General features: G+C 41.5%; 1 protein-coding gene and 1 long non-coding RNA gene across 3 annotated transcripts in view; one reads left to right on the top strand and one right to left on the bottom strand.

The window, feature by feature from the left end:
- FBN1 (fibrillin 1) overlaps positions 1–14,321 on the top strand; it is a 145,090-nt gene extending 130,769 nt beyond the window's left edge. The window contains exons 54-66 of one of the 2 annotated variants that reach the window (XM_032123291.1): positions 148–267; positions 1,883–2,005; positions 2,431–2,562; positions 3,159–3,284; positions 3,836–4,042; positions 4,639–4,764; positions 4,980–5,102; positions 5,657–5,773; positions 6,538–6,666; positions 7,485–7,604; positions 10,853–11,084; positions 12,124–12,298; positions 13,043–14,321. In XM_032123291.1, the coding sequence (XP_031979182.1) occupies positions 148–267; positions 1,883–2,005; positions 2,431–2,562; positions 3,159–3,284; positions 3,836–4,042; positions 4,639–4,764; positions 4,980–5,102; positions 5,657–5,773; positions 6,538–6,666; positions 7,485–7,604; positions 10,853–11,084; positions 12,124–12,298; positions 13,043–13,432 (2,120 nt within the window). In that variant the 3' untranslated portion in view covers positions 13,433–14,321. Of the gene's footprint in view, positions 1–147; positions 268–1,882; positions 2,006–2,430; positions 2,563–3,158; positions 3,285–3,671; positions 3,731–3,835; positions 4,043–4,638; positions 4,765–4,979; positions 5,103–5,656; positions 5,774–6,537; positions 6,667–7,484; positions 7,605–10,852; positions 11,085–12,123; positions 12,299–13,042 lie in introns of those variants that run through there. The other variant, XR_004242873.1, reaches the window with a different exon arrangement.
- On the bottom strand, positions 6,568–10,858 carry LOC116450634. The gene is made up of 2 exons (XR_004242875.1): positions 10,593–10,858; positions 6,568–9,974 (listed from the first exon to the last, which is right to left on the bottom strand). It is a non-coding gene; the product is annotated as an uncharacterized LOC116450634 (long non-coding RNA).
- Positions 14,322–15,773: the final 1,452 nt, after the last annotated feature.

Here is a 15,773-nt window from a genome sequence, read left to right as displayed (position 1 = left end):
AATTATCCTAGAAGTCTGTGGTTCTAATTCAGTACTTAGTGAGTTCTTGCATTTTCTGTTTTTCTGGTTGCACATCAACAGCGTAGATTTTATATAGTTTTGGTTGAGTATAACCATGTATTCCTGCCTTGGTCTAACTACTTGCAGATACTGATGAATGTGCTGTTGGAAACCCATGTGGAAATGGAACTTGCAGGAATGTGATAGGAGGCTTCGAATGCACCTGTGTAGAAGGATTTGAGCCTGGGCCAATGATGACCTGTGAAGGTGGGACTCCCATGTGTTAAGGACTGTTGTTGTAGTTGTGTTTTCTGATTTTGAAAACAGTTGAGGGGAGTAAAGCAGCTTTAAAAATAAGATATGGACACTTGGAACAATACCTCTTTATCTGAAACAGGAAAATGGGCTCCTCCTTCCTGTATCCACCTTGAACTGCAGTGTGTTTTGCTGACTGGAGCTGGGGTGGACAGGCTTTCAGGTGGTGTCTACTTAAGGGACTGCCCAGAGAGGAGCATGTTGGGGTGCAGTCTCTCCAGAACAGTTCCCAAAAGTGCTGCTTACTGTGTGTAGTTTTTGCCTACGTCCTTGAGTGAAGAAACTCACTGTGGATGATGAAAATAGGAAATGGGCTGTTTGAGTGAGTTAGGGAAAAAACAGGGAACAGACCAGAAAATACAAATACAGTACTCAACAATTACCTTGGTACCCCTAAGTTGAATATTTTCCATGCTTTGGTGTCTCGTTTCAAAAACTAAAATTTGAAAATACACAAAGAGAAGTAAGGAAGATCAGAGGTATAGATGGGACACTCAGAAAATAAATTAGAATTTTTCAGTGTGGAAGATGTGGTTGAAGAGACATATGATTTTATAAAGCCACAAGTGGTAAAGGTACCAAAAATAGAGGGAACATGTTAGACAAACCAAAGCAAACATTCTTATATGCATGGTACTTATTTAAGTTGTGGAACCCTTTGCTGCAGAGTATTAGTGAGGCCACAAGTATAAGTTGACCCAGAAAGAGATTATACAAATTTGTGTGGGAATCCATCAGTGGAAAATAAGCTTGATAGTTTGGTTGTGGCTTTTGGCTGTGGGAGTCCTTAAGCTGAGAGGCTGTATCAGGGGAAATTTCTCTGCATACATGGTATGAGGTTTTTAATATTCATCTCCTCCTGTTACAACCAGAGAGAGGAGAATGTCCTAGGACATTCTGACACTGTCCTCTGACTTGACACAGCTGTTCTTAAATTATCTGCCACAATCTGTTTCTTTGCAAGCCCATACAAAAGAATGCTTCTGTTTTTGCATCAGATTGCATTAGTTTTATGTACAGTTAGAGCTTCATTCACTTCCCTGTGGAATTTGGGTGAAAGCTCAAATTGCAGAGGAGGAGTTAGCAGAGTGCATAAACATCACTATATAGCAGTGATTACTCAGGTAGTCCAGACGTATGTAAATGCACTTCAAAATAATGTTTCTAGTATGGATATTGTTTTGTGGAATTCAGTTTATGAAGAAGCTGAATTAGTGCACATAGAATTTAAATAACCAACCAAAAAACCAGAACCTAGATGTGGAAAAGGTACAGTTTTAACTGAGCAAGTATTTTGGCAGCATGGATCTGGAAATTATTTCCATTGGCTGCTTGCTGTTGAACTTATTGAAACTTCAGGGAGCTGGGCAAACATCCTGGCGTGTCTGTTGCCTGCTTCTCTACAGAAATCCATGAAGCATAGAACCAAGGGTCCCCAGCTATTAAAATCTAGTCCTCAGTAAACTGGGATCTGTGGTACTGCCTGTACCTAAAACCTGTGCTCTTGTCTGCTGAGTTTTACACAAGTGTTTCCCTTCCCCCATGGTCTTTGTCACTCCAAATGCAGATGTCAATGAGTGCATTCAGAACCCCCTGCTCTGCGCTTTCCGCTGCGTGAACACGTTTGGATCCTACGAGTGCAAGTGCCCCGGGGGGTACGTTCTGCGGGAGGACCGGAGAATGTGCAGAGGTAAAGCTCCTACCAGACTCTCACTGTTATGAGATAATGATTTCAGTTCCTGCAGGGGCAGGGCTCTGACTCACTGCACTATTGGGCCAGAGTTTTAATCCCAGGAAGTAACTGAGTCAGAAGGAATTTGGGATGAAATTCTTTGGTTCGCGTTATGCACTTGATTGTACTAGGCCTGTCCTGCCAGTAAATTTATACATCTGCCTAAAATGAGGTCATATCAGATGATGTGGTTTTGTCTTGCCCTAAAAATGGGCATTTGGGAGAAATCCATTTGCTCAAGGCTAGTATATTTTATAGCTGGTTTAGAACAATAAATATAAGTGTAGGGTTTGATTACGATTGAGATTCCAAAGTCAGAATTTACTACTGTGAATTTCTAGGATCATCTCTGTATATAATAAAGTCTAAACCTTGTGTTTTAGATCAGAATGAGTGTGAAGAAGGAATTCACGACTGTGACTCAAAACAGATGGAATGCAAAAACCTAATTGGCACCTATATGTGTATCTGTGGGCCTGGTTATCAGCGCAGACCAGATGGGGAAGGCTGTATAGGTAAGTGACACTGAAGTGTTGAAGCTCTTGAAATACACAGTTCCTCAGCAGAGCTAAAAATTTTGGATTTAACAAAGTGTTAAGAAACTCAAGGGAAGAATTTCACAACTGCCTGGGTAATGGGTCTGCACACACTTGGTTTTGCTGTTCAGGTGTACACACCTGTGGGCAGTAAGTAGAAAAGCTGGGTGTGGGAGTCTTTACAATCAGTTTGTACTGCTGCTGCTGAATGCTCTGAGGGAAGGTGAGGATTTGGGTCAATTGCTGTAGGCTTGTTTATGTCTGTTAGCATGAATGAGAGTAGGTCTGAATTTTTTTTAAACCTTGGATGGCATTCAGAAGTGCAGCTGTAACTGTGAAAAATTTTGAAAACCAGTGAGGAATGTACTTCAGTTATAATATATATAACAGTTGTGAGCTAGATGGCCATCTTTCCTCTGAAAATTGAGTAAAAGAACCTTTAAAATATAAGAAGAAGAAAAAAAATTTAAATCTAACGAGGCAGAATGCACAGCATAAGAATTCCATACAAGGTGCTCTTACCTGCATTAGTCCTACTTGGACTTGATTTTTGTCATAAAATTTCAAAAACGCAGATGAGAATGAATGTCAGACCAAACCCGGGCTCTGCGAGAACGGCCGTTGTGTGAACACAGTGGGGAGCTACAGGTGTGAGTGCAACGAGGGATTCACCGTCAGTGACACCCAGGACGAGTGCCTTGGTAAGTCCCAGTTCACACCTGAATGAGCTGTCACTTGCATAGCAGCACTGAGGGTTGGAATTAAACTTAGAAACGTATGGTGAGAAAACACTCTCTTGAATTTACATGCCTTTGAGAAGGGGCCTTTGTATGTAGGTGTCCTCTTGCAAGTTCTTTCTTGCCATGCTCACCGTATCCCTGCTTCGGTCAGTCCAGCTGGGGTGACTTGCTACAAAAGCTGACCGTTCCATGGTTTCACTCAGCCAGGAACTGCTTTGACATTTCTTTGGTACTGATTTTCAGCCAGTCCTTTTTCTCTAGGTTCAAACAGAAATATATATTTTATAAGCATATTGTGACTTCTTGTCTTCCACCTTTTGCTAAATTTCTTGTCTTTGTTTCCCTTAGATGTCATTCTCTTGTTCTTACTGCTGGTAGTCTTTCACTCTCAGTTCCACAGTCTCAGGGTGAAGTATGCCCTTTCTGTTCTATTCCTGACTAAATTCCCAGTATCTCATGACCCTCTGGAGGTCACCATTAGGATTCTCTGTGATGCACCATTTGTCTTTCAGACAACAGGGAGGGCTACTGCTTCACCGAAGTCTTACAAAGTATGTGCCAAATCGGATCGAGCAACAGGAACGCTGTCACCAAGTCTGAATGCTGCTGTGACGGTGGCCGAGGCTGGGGGCAGAACTGCGAGGTCTGTCCCTTCCCAGGCACCGTGGCCTTCAAGAAACTTTGCCCTCATGGCCGAGGATACACATCCAGTGGAGCAGGTGCTTTTCCTTAAATGCTCTCTTAGACAATGCCAAATTTAAGTGATAAATTATAAACTCTGTTTTTGCATATTTGAACACTGTAAGGTCCTAAATGTTTTAGATCTCAGGTGAAATTTTCTGAGATTTTTCATGTTGACTGAATATAGTCCTTTGGGAGGAGGGTGCATAGCCAAAGGCCCTGGATGATGAGGCATCCATCCCATCTTGGCAGATACTTGCTTTATGTCCTGTTTGACTGACATGCACTCAAATGGGAATTTGCACTCTTACATTTGAGTGTGTTGCAGGGACACATTAAGAGCTATTTGTGTATGTGAAGGCAAAGTGGTGTTTGATTTGTGGACACTGATACATGATCAGCTCCAGTTGTTCCCTTCCACTTAGAGCTTGTTCATTGCATAAGAAAGTTAGATTAATGCTCCATTCCGTATTTTTCCACTTAATAGTACTCCTTAAATCTGTGCAATATTTCACTATTTTATGTAACTATTTTATGTATGGTGTGGGTTTTTCTGTGTCAGGTCACAAGAATCTCTCGAAGCTGTACAAAATCAGTTTTGTTCCATTGAGAACTAACCCTCGTTTAATTGCAGATATTGATGAGTGCAAGGTTATTCACGACGTCTGCCGCAACGGGGAGTGCATCAACGAGAGGGGAACTTACCGCTGTCTTTGCAATCTGGGCTACACCACAGATATCACTGGCACTCTTTGTGTTGGTAGGTTTTTCATTATGGTGTTTGTGTATAAAATTTATTACTAAGAGAGGACTTGAAGAAGGAAATAGAAAGATTTTGAAAAATGAGGAAATAAAATGTCACTTGTTAATGCTTTGGGGATTTGGATTTTCTTCTGATCTATCCTGAACATTTTGTAAAACATTATCACAAATCCTGATTACCAGCACTGAGGTATCTGTTTTTGTTTCTTGTAGATCTGAATGAATGTAATGAGTCTCCAAAACCTTGCAATTTCATCTGCAAAAACACTGAGGGGAGCTACCAGTGTTCATGTCCAAAAGGATACATCCTGCAAGAAGATGGGCGAAGCTGCAAAGGTAAAAATCAAGAAAAGAATATACTGTGGAAACTCTGTGTTCCACAGGCAAAAAATGAATACAAGGACATTTAAATGATACAAATCTGTCTCCTTGATTCATATGAGTATTTCCACTAAAGACAGTGGAAGTGGCCTGCATAGAATGGAGCTGGTATTTCAGTTAATTCCTTGTTAATTTGGATGAACAACAGAGCGACAGGAATTTTTGCAGGTTGATGGCAGCTGATCTTAAAAGATTCTGTAAATAAGAATATATCTGATTGTTCTTATTTTGGTAAGCATGTTGGTTTAAGCCATGTAATTCAATGATAAATGGATCTTATTGGATGCAGAGACGAGCATGGTTTGCAGTACATTGCCAAACATCAACAGAATTTTTACCTACTGCGTTTGCAGCATGCTGGGTAAGGTGGGGCTTCATGTGAGAGGAACTGGAAGCCAGCATGGAAAGTGAGATGTAGATTCAAAAGGCTTTATTTGCTGTTATTTGTAATCACTTCTTTCTGAGTCCAGCAAACATAAGTAAAAGATGTTTTCTTGGGTTTTTTTTAGATCTTGATGAATGTGCAACAAAGCAGCACAACTGCCAGTTCCTTTGTGTCAACACTATTGGGGGATTCACTTGCAAATGTCCTCCTGGATTCACTCAGCACCATACAGCCTGCATTGGTAGGTGACGTGGGAAGGGAGACACAGATTTGGGATTTATTATTGACCCTTACTCCAGAAGCAAAGTAGCAAGGATGTAGAATCATCTTCCTGAGAAACCAAATGGAAACATAGGCCAGATTCTGATCCTAATCTCACCAGAGCAGAAGGTGCAAAGAGGCCCATTCGCTCCTACCTTCCCTTGCTTTCATAATCTGTCTTTAAATTTTGCACTTGCAAGAACCAGCCAGTAAAAACACCACCTTGTAATTCTTGCCTTACCCTTTCTTAGGCATTGAGCAGAAGAATAGTTCTATTTCTCTTCTTGTAGCTCATTGAGATCATGTCAAGGCCTCTTGAAACAACAACTATGAAATATATGTTTCTGCAGTTGTCCTCTGAACACATACCCACTGGGTACATGGAAATGTTAAGCTAAACTGCTTCCTGTAAAACACACTTTCTGCTCTGTAAGCTGGAGCCCATTTCTGTGTCAGTTTGATGATCCTGTGGTATTGGTATGAATTTGGAGGTGTTTGGAGACCAAAACATCAAACTCCATATCCTTGGTGAAGAAAAGGAGTGTTTCCCTTCCTGTTACTTTTGTGTTTCCAAATTCAAAAGAAGGCAGTGTGAGCTGTCCTGTAGTGCCAAGTGAGAGCCTGGGAGGGCAGTGGGACACCTGTGTTGCTGATGTGCCTTTACCTTCTCCATCATTAGTGTGGCCAAAAGATCAGCTTTGAAATGACAACTACAAGCTAACACTGAGCTTTGGTTTCCCTCAGACAACAACGAGTGTGCTACTGAGATTAATCTTTGTGGTGCAAAGGGCATTTGCCAGAATACTCCAGGAAGTTTTGTTTGTGAGTGTCAACGTGGCTTCTCACTTGATCAAACTGGGCAGAGCTGTGAAGGTGGGTACAACACAGTGCATTTAACTTGGCTTTCTCTTGCTTCCTTAATCTTCTTTCAGCCATATTGTTGTTCAAGGAAGGACCTATGGAGTAAGCACCAAAACCTACAGAAGTAAGCGTGTGTAGGTTGAAGGGGGTGGGGGGGAGTACAGAAATTCAGCAACAAGGCAGTGTTTCTCTCCATGGGCCAGAAAAATGGGTATGTTTTGGGATTCTAAAGACATGGATAGATATTTTCTGAGGAGACGTAGCCTGGAATGTTTTAGTTTAAGTGTCGTAAATTCAGTGAACTTCTTCTGAATCCTACAGGGATTTCTGAGGGATTCATCAAGGACAGGAAGTCTTGCATTTCCAAGGTGACCTGCTAAAGAGAGAGTTCAAGGGCTGTAGACTTACTCCTCTGGGTCCTCAGAGCCTTGTCCTGGGACAGAGTTTGGGTTGTTTTGAAAGAGATATCCTGGGATTTCTGGGTTGGATGCCTGGGTAAAAGCAAGGGTCTGTCTGCTGTGGAGCTGGGACCCTTAGGAAAGCATTAGGGATCCCATATACAAATGGCTTTCTGCTGATTGCTCCACAGCAGAATGCAAAAACTGAAATTGTGGCTGAATGTGAGCTTTCCATGGTTTTCAGCCCTATGTAACTTGATGTGGAGCCACAAATCCAAACCTGAAGGGCCCAAAGTGGTCAGGTGTTTGGAAGATCCTGAAATATACCTATATATATGATAAATGAATATATATGATTATTTGTAACATGTTTTCCAAATTCAGCATAATTTGAGCTTCTCCCAAAACTCAGAGTGTGTCTCACCCTTTTAGATGTTGATGAATGTGATGGAAACCACCGGTGTCAGCATGGCTGTCAAAATATAATTGGAGGATACAGGTGCAGCTGCCCACAAGGATATCTCCAGCATTACCAGTGGAACCAATGTGTTGGCAAGTCACTTTTGTAAATTCATACATTAAAATGCATGTTAGCTTTGTTAGCAGCAAGAAGTGAAGGGCAGTGGTGCAGTTTGCTGTACTTTCTTTTTCTGATTATAATTTCATAAGTTCAACAGAGTTTCATTACAAGTGTGTTCTGCTGTGAAGGCAGAGTGGGTATGAAGCACCCAGTAGCCCATGTCCTGGTTCAAGAAGTGTTTAAGCACAAAGCTCTCCTTGAGGGTGCTAGAGGTTGTACTGACTTTGAGGAAACTCGTGTTACTTGTGTATTTTGTGGTCTGTACAAAGGATATCTTACTCAGCTCTGCGATGGTCTGTGCTTGGATAAAGGTCCTGTCTAAGAGTGGATGGTGGATTGAGCCTGGCACTCTCAGAACTACAAGTTCGGATTGTTAAATTGTAAAATTCAACTTCTGGCCCCAAGCATTTCAAATTCCATTAAAATCCTACTTGATCTGTGCTTTTGTCATTCTTACAGCACCTACAGGAAGGCTGCTGTGTTTAAGCCCTTCCTCTGTACAGAATTAACAATTTGTCATATTTGAGCAAACCTGCAGCTGTCTGTCTAAAGATGCTTCCTTGAAGCTTTGGGATGCAGTTTAGAGTGAGGGCTTACAGGGCAAATCTGGTTATAATTAACAAATGCTGGTGCTCATAAGTTTATGTTAATAAGTAAATACACTGGTGAATTAAATGCCTGTTTCTTCCCTATCCAAACTTTGTTGCTATCCCAAGTCTCTGAGCCCCATAGATGGGGCTGCCTGTGCAGCAGTCATGGGAAAAGCCTCTGTTTCAGCAGTGTAGTATGCAGCATATTCAAACAAGAGAGACAGGAATCATTTTTCCTCTAGTGAGAGTTATGTGCAGTTTTCATCACATTTAATGGACTTCATGCAAGCTAGTCTTGTGTGGATACCCAGAGAGATGTTTGATGACCTCTTTGAGAACAAAGGGCTTTATAACTTTTTGTTTGGCTTTCTTTGCTTTCAAAAACATAAAGATGCTTTGCCTTGTTATCACAGTGGTGCTCCGGGGAGGTCTCCGCTTTTAACTGTGCTTACCAAACCTCTTGACATTATATGCAGTCCTTGCAGTGAGATTTGCTTTGCTGTAGCACTCTGTGCCTGTAACATACAGGGAACAAGGAGGGAACACAAACATGTGGGGCTTTTGAATGTTAATTAAATTAGCAGAGTTTAGGGTTAAATTAGAATTTAATCTGCAGGAGGATTAAAAAACCCCCAACAAACCAGCACTGTCACATCTGGCTGCTGGAGGACACTGGAATCTGAAGAAGTGCAGCACTGAGTTTTGTGAAACATCTTGCCTGTTTCCAGGTCTTCCTGGGTGAAAGCATTTAACTAAGTGTATTTCCAAATCAGGTGTACACTGGTATTCCAGCTTTTGAGCCTGGACTACTGTTTAGATTTATCCAGAGAATACCAGTTTCAAAATACACAAGCACTGAGTATTTGCCCCACTGAAAGAAAGGCTTCAGCCTTGGCACCAGAAATGCTGGTCCATCAGAAACTTCACCAGGGAGAATTCTTCTGAGAGCCACAGCTGGGGCAAGACTCAGCCAGCACTTCCACGTTCTTGGACATGGGGCAATCCAGGCAGAAATCCAAAGCTGCAGGGAAGGTTTGGGTCCCTGTGTCCTCATGGCATTTCTCCTTCCTGCTGAAGCTGAGCATGACAGAGCTGTGTGTTACAGAGCACAGGAGAGCAAGGCTCATGCCTGACAGCACAGCTTGTGTAGAGTCTTGAGGGTCCCAAAACTTTTTTTTTCTTTTCTTCATATTTTTTTCTTCCAACAGTAACCCAAAATATGGGAATTAACCTCATTAGTATCCCCTTCCTTGCTGCTGTGGAGTGAATCTGCTTTTGGTGCAGTAACTTCCTGTGGCCCAAACAAGCACTTATGATGTTGGTATAGTTGCTGTGAGGTGTGACAAATACTGAAACATCGCTCTGAGTTAATGGCAAACCCCTGCAGGCTCTGGGAACACAGGATTCAGCCTCAGGTTTTACTACCTTGTGGTCTCCACGTGTTCACGTTGTACTGTCTGTAACTGTATATTCTTAGGATACTTGTCTGGATCTCCTGGGCGTACCGCAGGGAAGAATCCATGTATGAGGTTTTTCCGTGACAATGCCTTCATATTCCTTGGCAATCCCAACTCTCCAAACAGTTTGTGTCTTTTTTAGCTTATTTAATGAATCGTTCAGGGATTTTTTTATGTTGCTGCAACACATTTAGATAATCACTGAAGAATGCTTTGGTTCCTCCCATGTCTTGTGCTGTCTATGACTGCATCCCCTGCTCAGGCACTTCCACAGTGCACCACATCGTGAATCAGGCTGCAAGAAGCAAAAACATTACTTTTAAACAAAGAACAAAGAGCCATATTGTTTGGAAAAAGACAATAATGCTCTGACTTAGTACTTATTCTCCTGTAACCTGGATATTGAGGTCAGAGATGCTGCTCTGTACTTCCCAAATGGAGTTGCTTATGTGTGCACACACCCACAATGTACATAGGCATTTATCACAGAAAATGGGGAACAATAATATTCAGAACTTTTTGAAGCAATTTGCCACATCAGACAATAATAATCAGACCAGCTTCATTTCAAATAGTAGCCATTTTCAGCAAATAAACCTGAACTGACCTCAAACTCCTACAGTGCCACCCTTGGGAAGTTTGGAAAAGGACTGGTTCAGAAGGTAGCAGTCTTTTGTATCTACAGCTGCTTTTATTTTTACTTTACTACTTGTTCCCGTACCTTACCTATATCTAATATTTAAATGTGACTGTGTAGGGAGGAATTTTCAATGCCTGGAGAAGGTGTCAGAGTTTGATTCCTTACTCTTTTTCCTTTAATGTTGAATAGCACTATGAACAAGAGATTACTTGACCAGATTGTTTGCTGCACAAAGTTTTATTCTTCTCAGTTATTTCTGGGGAAAAAAGCTACCTCCTCTGTTTCTCTGCTCTCCAGAGCATGAGCTGACATGGTATGAAACATCTTCTGTAGAGTAGCCTCAATGTTGCTGTTTTGTGGTTGTAGTCATCTCCCAGGGACCACTGCCCCAGCCAAGGGGGAGGACAAGCCCAGCTCTCTGCGTCCATCTGCAGTGGCAGCACATTCAGCTAATGTTCATGACCTGTGCAAGGGGAAGGCTGGACTGTACCTGAGGGTAAAAGTTAATGTGGTATATTCTGCTTCTTTTCCAGATGAAAACGAATGTCTCAGTGCACACATTTGTGGAGGAGCATCCTGCCACAATACTTTGGGAAGCTATAAATGTATGTGCCCTACCGGATTTCAGTATGAGCAGTTTAGTGGAGGTTGCCAAGATATCAATGAATGCGGTTCTGCACAAGCCCCATGCAGTTACGGTTGCTCAAACACTGAAGGTGGCTACGTCTGTGGATGTCCACCTGGCTACTTCAGAATAGGACAAGGGTAAGGGATTCTCGTTCTAAACTAACAGATACCAAGGGGTCATAGCCTTCTCCTTTCTTTGCAGTGTGGAGCAGCAGAACCAGGGGGATTGTCAGCAATTTAAGAGGGACAGGATTGGGAAGGCGCTCCAGAGCTGGGTGCACCTACTGATTTTGGAGATCTGCAGGGGAGGGTGGGTGGGGAAAGGTAACCATGGAAAGGGTGGGTTTTAATGCTTGAAACTGAAATTTGGTCAGGGCTACCAGGTGCAATCCTTCTATTTCAAGCTACTGCTTCCACCTCTCCTGCACACCCCAGCAGCCTTCCAAGTCCTCTGAGCTTGTCAGTTGGGAGCTCACACTCTTTGCTGTGATTCACTTGTCTCCTTAAAGAAGAAACAACAAATAAAACATTAATAATAACACCCCCTACCAGCTGCAAAAAGAAATTATATTATACAAGTGGTTTTACCTGCTGGTTGGAATAACAACTCTGTATGTTCTCATGTTCTTGTATCTTCCATATTCTTCTGTGTTTCAAATTAATATTTTTTTAATGTCTGCTTTAACAAGAAAAGCAATTTTCCCTTGCCCCAGTGGGAGTGTTAGGGCTGGGCATCATATAGGACCAAGCAACCCAAATGGAAAGCAGAAAGATCACGGCTTAAATTTTGTAAGTGACTAAAAGCTTTGGGATGCATTATGAAAGACCTCACTTTTCAGATTTTTCAGCAGTTGTTAAAAATTGGTCTCTTTAAATGTGTTCCAGGCTGGAAAACAGAAACTGCTAACAACAACTCAGAGCTTAAGCCCGTGTTTTTAAGACCGTTAAATGTTGGCAGGTCTCTCTTGGGCAAAAACCCATGAAGGCAGATTCTTGAAATAAGAGTGGCCTCATTGTGATTCAGTGAGAATTTTGTCTGTTGACTTTAGCAGAAAATTTTCCTAGGAAATGAATGCAACATAATTGCTTAATTATTTGTACTTTCAGTCCCCCAAATTCAGCTTTTGATAAGATCTGTGTCTCGCTGGAGTTAATTTTGAATTTCTTCCTTCCTCAGACACTGTGTTTCTGGAGTGGGGCTAGGCAGAGGTCAAGGACAAGAGCTTTCACTCAGTGGAGAAGTAGATGACAACTCCCTCTCTCCAGAAGCTTGTTATGAATGTAAGATCAATGGCTATCCCAAGAGAGGAAGGAAGCGCAGGAGCACTAATGAAACTGCAAGTGAAGCAGAGGTAATTGACCCTTTCTGGGGGAGAGAGTTTGTGGCTGTCTTGTGAAAGCTGGACTCAAAAGGAGGTGTGCCAAGAGACAATATCTCAGGAAAAATCTACACCCTGAAGTAGGCCAAAGCTGGTTTTGAATGTCAGGTAGTGTTTTTGTCTCAGAGGTGATGTAGAGCTTTGCTTGCTTTCCAGATGAAAATGTTTCAGCTAATGTGCTGCTGCCTGGAATGTTACCATCCAGTCAGAGGTGCAGAGTGAGGCCGCTTTTCCAGCACTCTGCTGTACCTGCAGGCTGCCGTGTCTCCACACTTAAACCAAACGGATCTTGCAAAGCAGAAAATCCCATTGAAATGCTGTGGCTCCCTCACAGACCCTGCTCTCCTTCACACGTTGTTCTCTCAGCCTGTGGCTCCCCTGGCAGAGAGGTGGAGTGTGCCTTGTTTGCTCTCTTTGTAGGAGGCTGGTCACAGGCTCCCAGCATGGAGGGGCTTCATCTGTCAGGCAGCAAGGCCCATGCACAGAAACTTCCAGTACATGCCTCGAGCTCCTCTTACCCACACAGGGGTGGTGACAAACTCTGTACTTGATCCTGAGGAGTACTAGGCCCATAATAGTGGATTTGACAGATGATGTTACAGAACTTCCTCTTTAAAATCGTTTAATTAGTAATGAATGAGCTGGGCAAGAAACACACACAGGCACGTGTGAAACGCTCGCTGACAAAGCCAACTGACATCCTTTGTTCTTATGCAGGATCAGCAAGAGCTGGAGCCGCCAATCAGTCTGGCCAGCTGGGATATTGAGAAAGCAGCAGTCTTCTCCATCAATATCTCGGATCTCAGTAACAAAGATCGCATCCTGGAACTGCTCCCTGCCCTAACAACACTGACAAACCATAACCGATATTTAATTGACTCCGGAAATGAAGATGGTTTCTTTAGAATCAATAAGAAGGACGGGATAAGTTACCTTCATTTCACAAAGAAGAAGCCAGTGCCTGGAAATTATTCATTACAAATCAGTAGTATTCCACTCTATAAAAAGAAGGAACTTAACCAGCTTGAAGCGAAACATGACAAAGACTACCTCAGTGGTGAGCTGGGAGATAACCTGAAAATGAAAATTCAGATATTGCTTCATTAATTCATCAACCAAAGACCAAATAATTAAACCAAAGATAGATAGGTAGGACTGAATATTCCTCCCAATCAGATTCTCCATATCATAGGTACAATCTCACATGAGTACATTTGTATGAACGAGCACTATCATACTATTACATAAACAAGGTACAGGATGAATACATGAGCTCAAAACTACCACTTTCTCAGGCTTTTACGTGTAGCTGAGCTACCTTGATATGTTGAATCTTGAAAACTGGGACTTTCATCATTCGAAGTTGGCCACTGATGCTGAGACACGTCATCATTTCAGCAGAGGTACAAGAATGTGCTTTCAACTGATGGACAGCTCTATTTTTGTAATTCTTAAACTTCGCTTCTCCAACTACAACTTACTAGGTCAGCCATTTATGATATCCATTTGGTGCTAGTAAATTTTCAACCTAGATTTATAAATGCACTGTAATATTTACACAACTTAGAAGCCAAAATTGCCATTATTCAGTCTAAATACTTCAATCAACCAAAGTTAGCTCAGTAGTTTATCTCAGTTATGCCTATAATACATTACATGTAAATTAAGTGTGTGTATACTGTAATCATGCTATTTTTATCAATGAAGCATTTGTAAACTAGATTAATAATACCCTTAATGTGAGGGTTTGTAATGGTGCTTGTAAGACCAACTACTTGTTAACTGTATACACAAACCTGATGATAAAGTTTCTGTGACTTGCCAAAATGCACTGAGGTCAGTAGGGACCATTAAACATTCTCAAAAGTCAGATGACAATCAGTGCCATCCTACACCATGACATATTGTAACATGTCAAGAGTACCCATAGTCATTCATATCAACAAGGGTTCAATGTCATAAATGTCACAATAAAACAGTTTTTTTTTTTAGTTTATTCTGTGGCCTTGTGTTCTTGCTAAAAGTGTGATAAACTGCATTCTTCTACTTCAGGCGTTGTCAGTAGGGTTGTCTGTGTATCTGTCTGTGTGTCCACGTGATTCCTCCTTGAAGGTGCTGCTGCTGTTCATTCTTCATGCAAAGGAAGAACAGAAGAAGTACAGAAACCTTCACAAATCTAAACAGCAGTGGACCTCTCTCAAGTTACTGTGTGGCTCCAGAAAGGAAGTGAGAACATTTCCAATGACATGACTTGAGTAGTCCTGTCAATAAGTAATTTGATAGCTAAAACATGCAGAAGTGGATTTTAAATCATTATACAGAAAACACAGTTAAGTGTGAAAAGTCTTTGTTTGCTAAAACTGCCTTAAGATATTCCATTCTTTTACTCCTACTTCAACAGTTACTGTCAAATAATCCAAGAGTGATAGCAGTGGAATAATCCAATACCAGAAGCCATCACAAGATGCAGATGGGTTTTAATATCAAGTGAATTATTCAAGGATGTGGATGTTCCTGTATATGCAGATGCCGTGGTGTATCTTTTAGCAGCAGCAGAACGTTGTACTGAGGTGTGATGCTATAAAAATCTGGAAGAAAGAAGTGCTGGAAGTGCTGCTGAGACAGCACTGTAGTTGATAGAGGGAGCATATATTGAGCTATAATAGCTTTGGAAGGAAATGTACTCCTATAATTCACCCCAAATTGTATTGTTTGCTGTAATTAGATTTCAGCTCTCTGTGATTTCTTCTGCATAACAAATATAACTATATAAAAAAGGAGCTTGTGCACAGGATTACTTTAATATTTTTAATAGACCGTGTCTGGATTTTATTTGTGTGTCAAAATGTTGAACGGTGTATTTTTTTCCACATGTTGCATAACTATGGTGAGATATAACCAAAACTTTACAGTTGCAAATGGCACTCATATCAGCAGGTTGGGAATGATTTTTAGTGCCAGCGTTCATGATTGTATAGCTTATAGTTAAGTGTACAGTTTAAGTATTTTTTCTCAGCCCCTAAACACTGAGAGGAACTGAGAAGGATGATTTCAGAAAGACCTGCCAGGAGTCTGTCCAGTACAGTTGGTTTACATTTAAGCTCTATGTAACACCTTATGATGCCAAAGGTTCTTTGACTGTGTTCCAGCAGCCCCAGCATTGCCCACACAGTTCTGTAAATTGCCTTTGTTATGCTTCAGAAACAAGAAATCTTGACAGTAGCTCTTTTAGTCATTTTAAAATGGAAAAGCCAGTCTCACAGTACCAATCTGCACATAAAAATCCACTTTTTTGTACATTATTCATCTGTCTCTTTGCAGCAGTGCCCTTTAACTGGTGTATAATTTTTGCTTCTTGGTTTTAGTTGCTGTATATGTATGATCATTTCCATTAGTTTGAATTTCTGCAGCTTCCTTGGCGTCTCAGTGAAGCACAAAGGTTGCACAA

This window comes from Corvus moneduloides, chromosome 13, assembly GCF_009650955.1.
Source record: "Corvus moneduloides isolate bCorMon1 chromosome 13, bCorMon1.pri, whole genome shotgun sequence".
Classification (NCBI taxonomy): Eukaryota; Metazoa; Chordata; class Aves; order Passeriformes; family Corvidae; genus Corvus; species Corvus moneduloides.
This window is presented reverse-complemented; position numbering and strand designations above follow the sequence as displayed.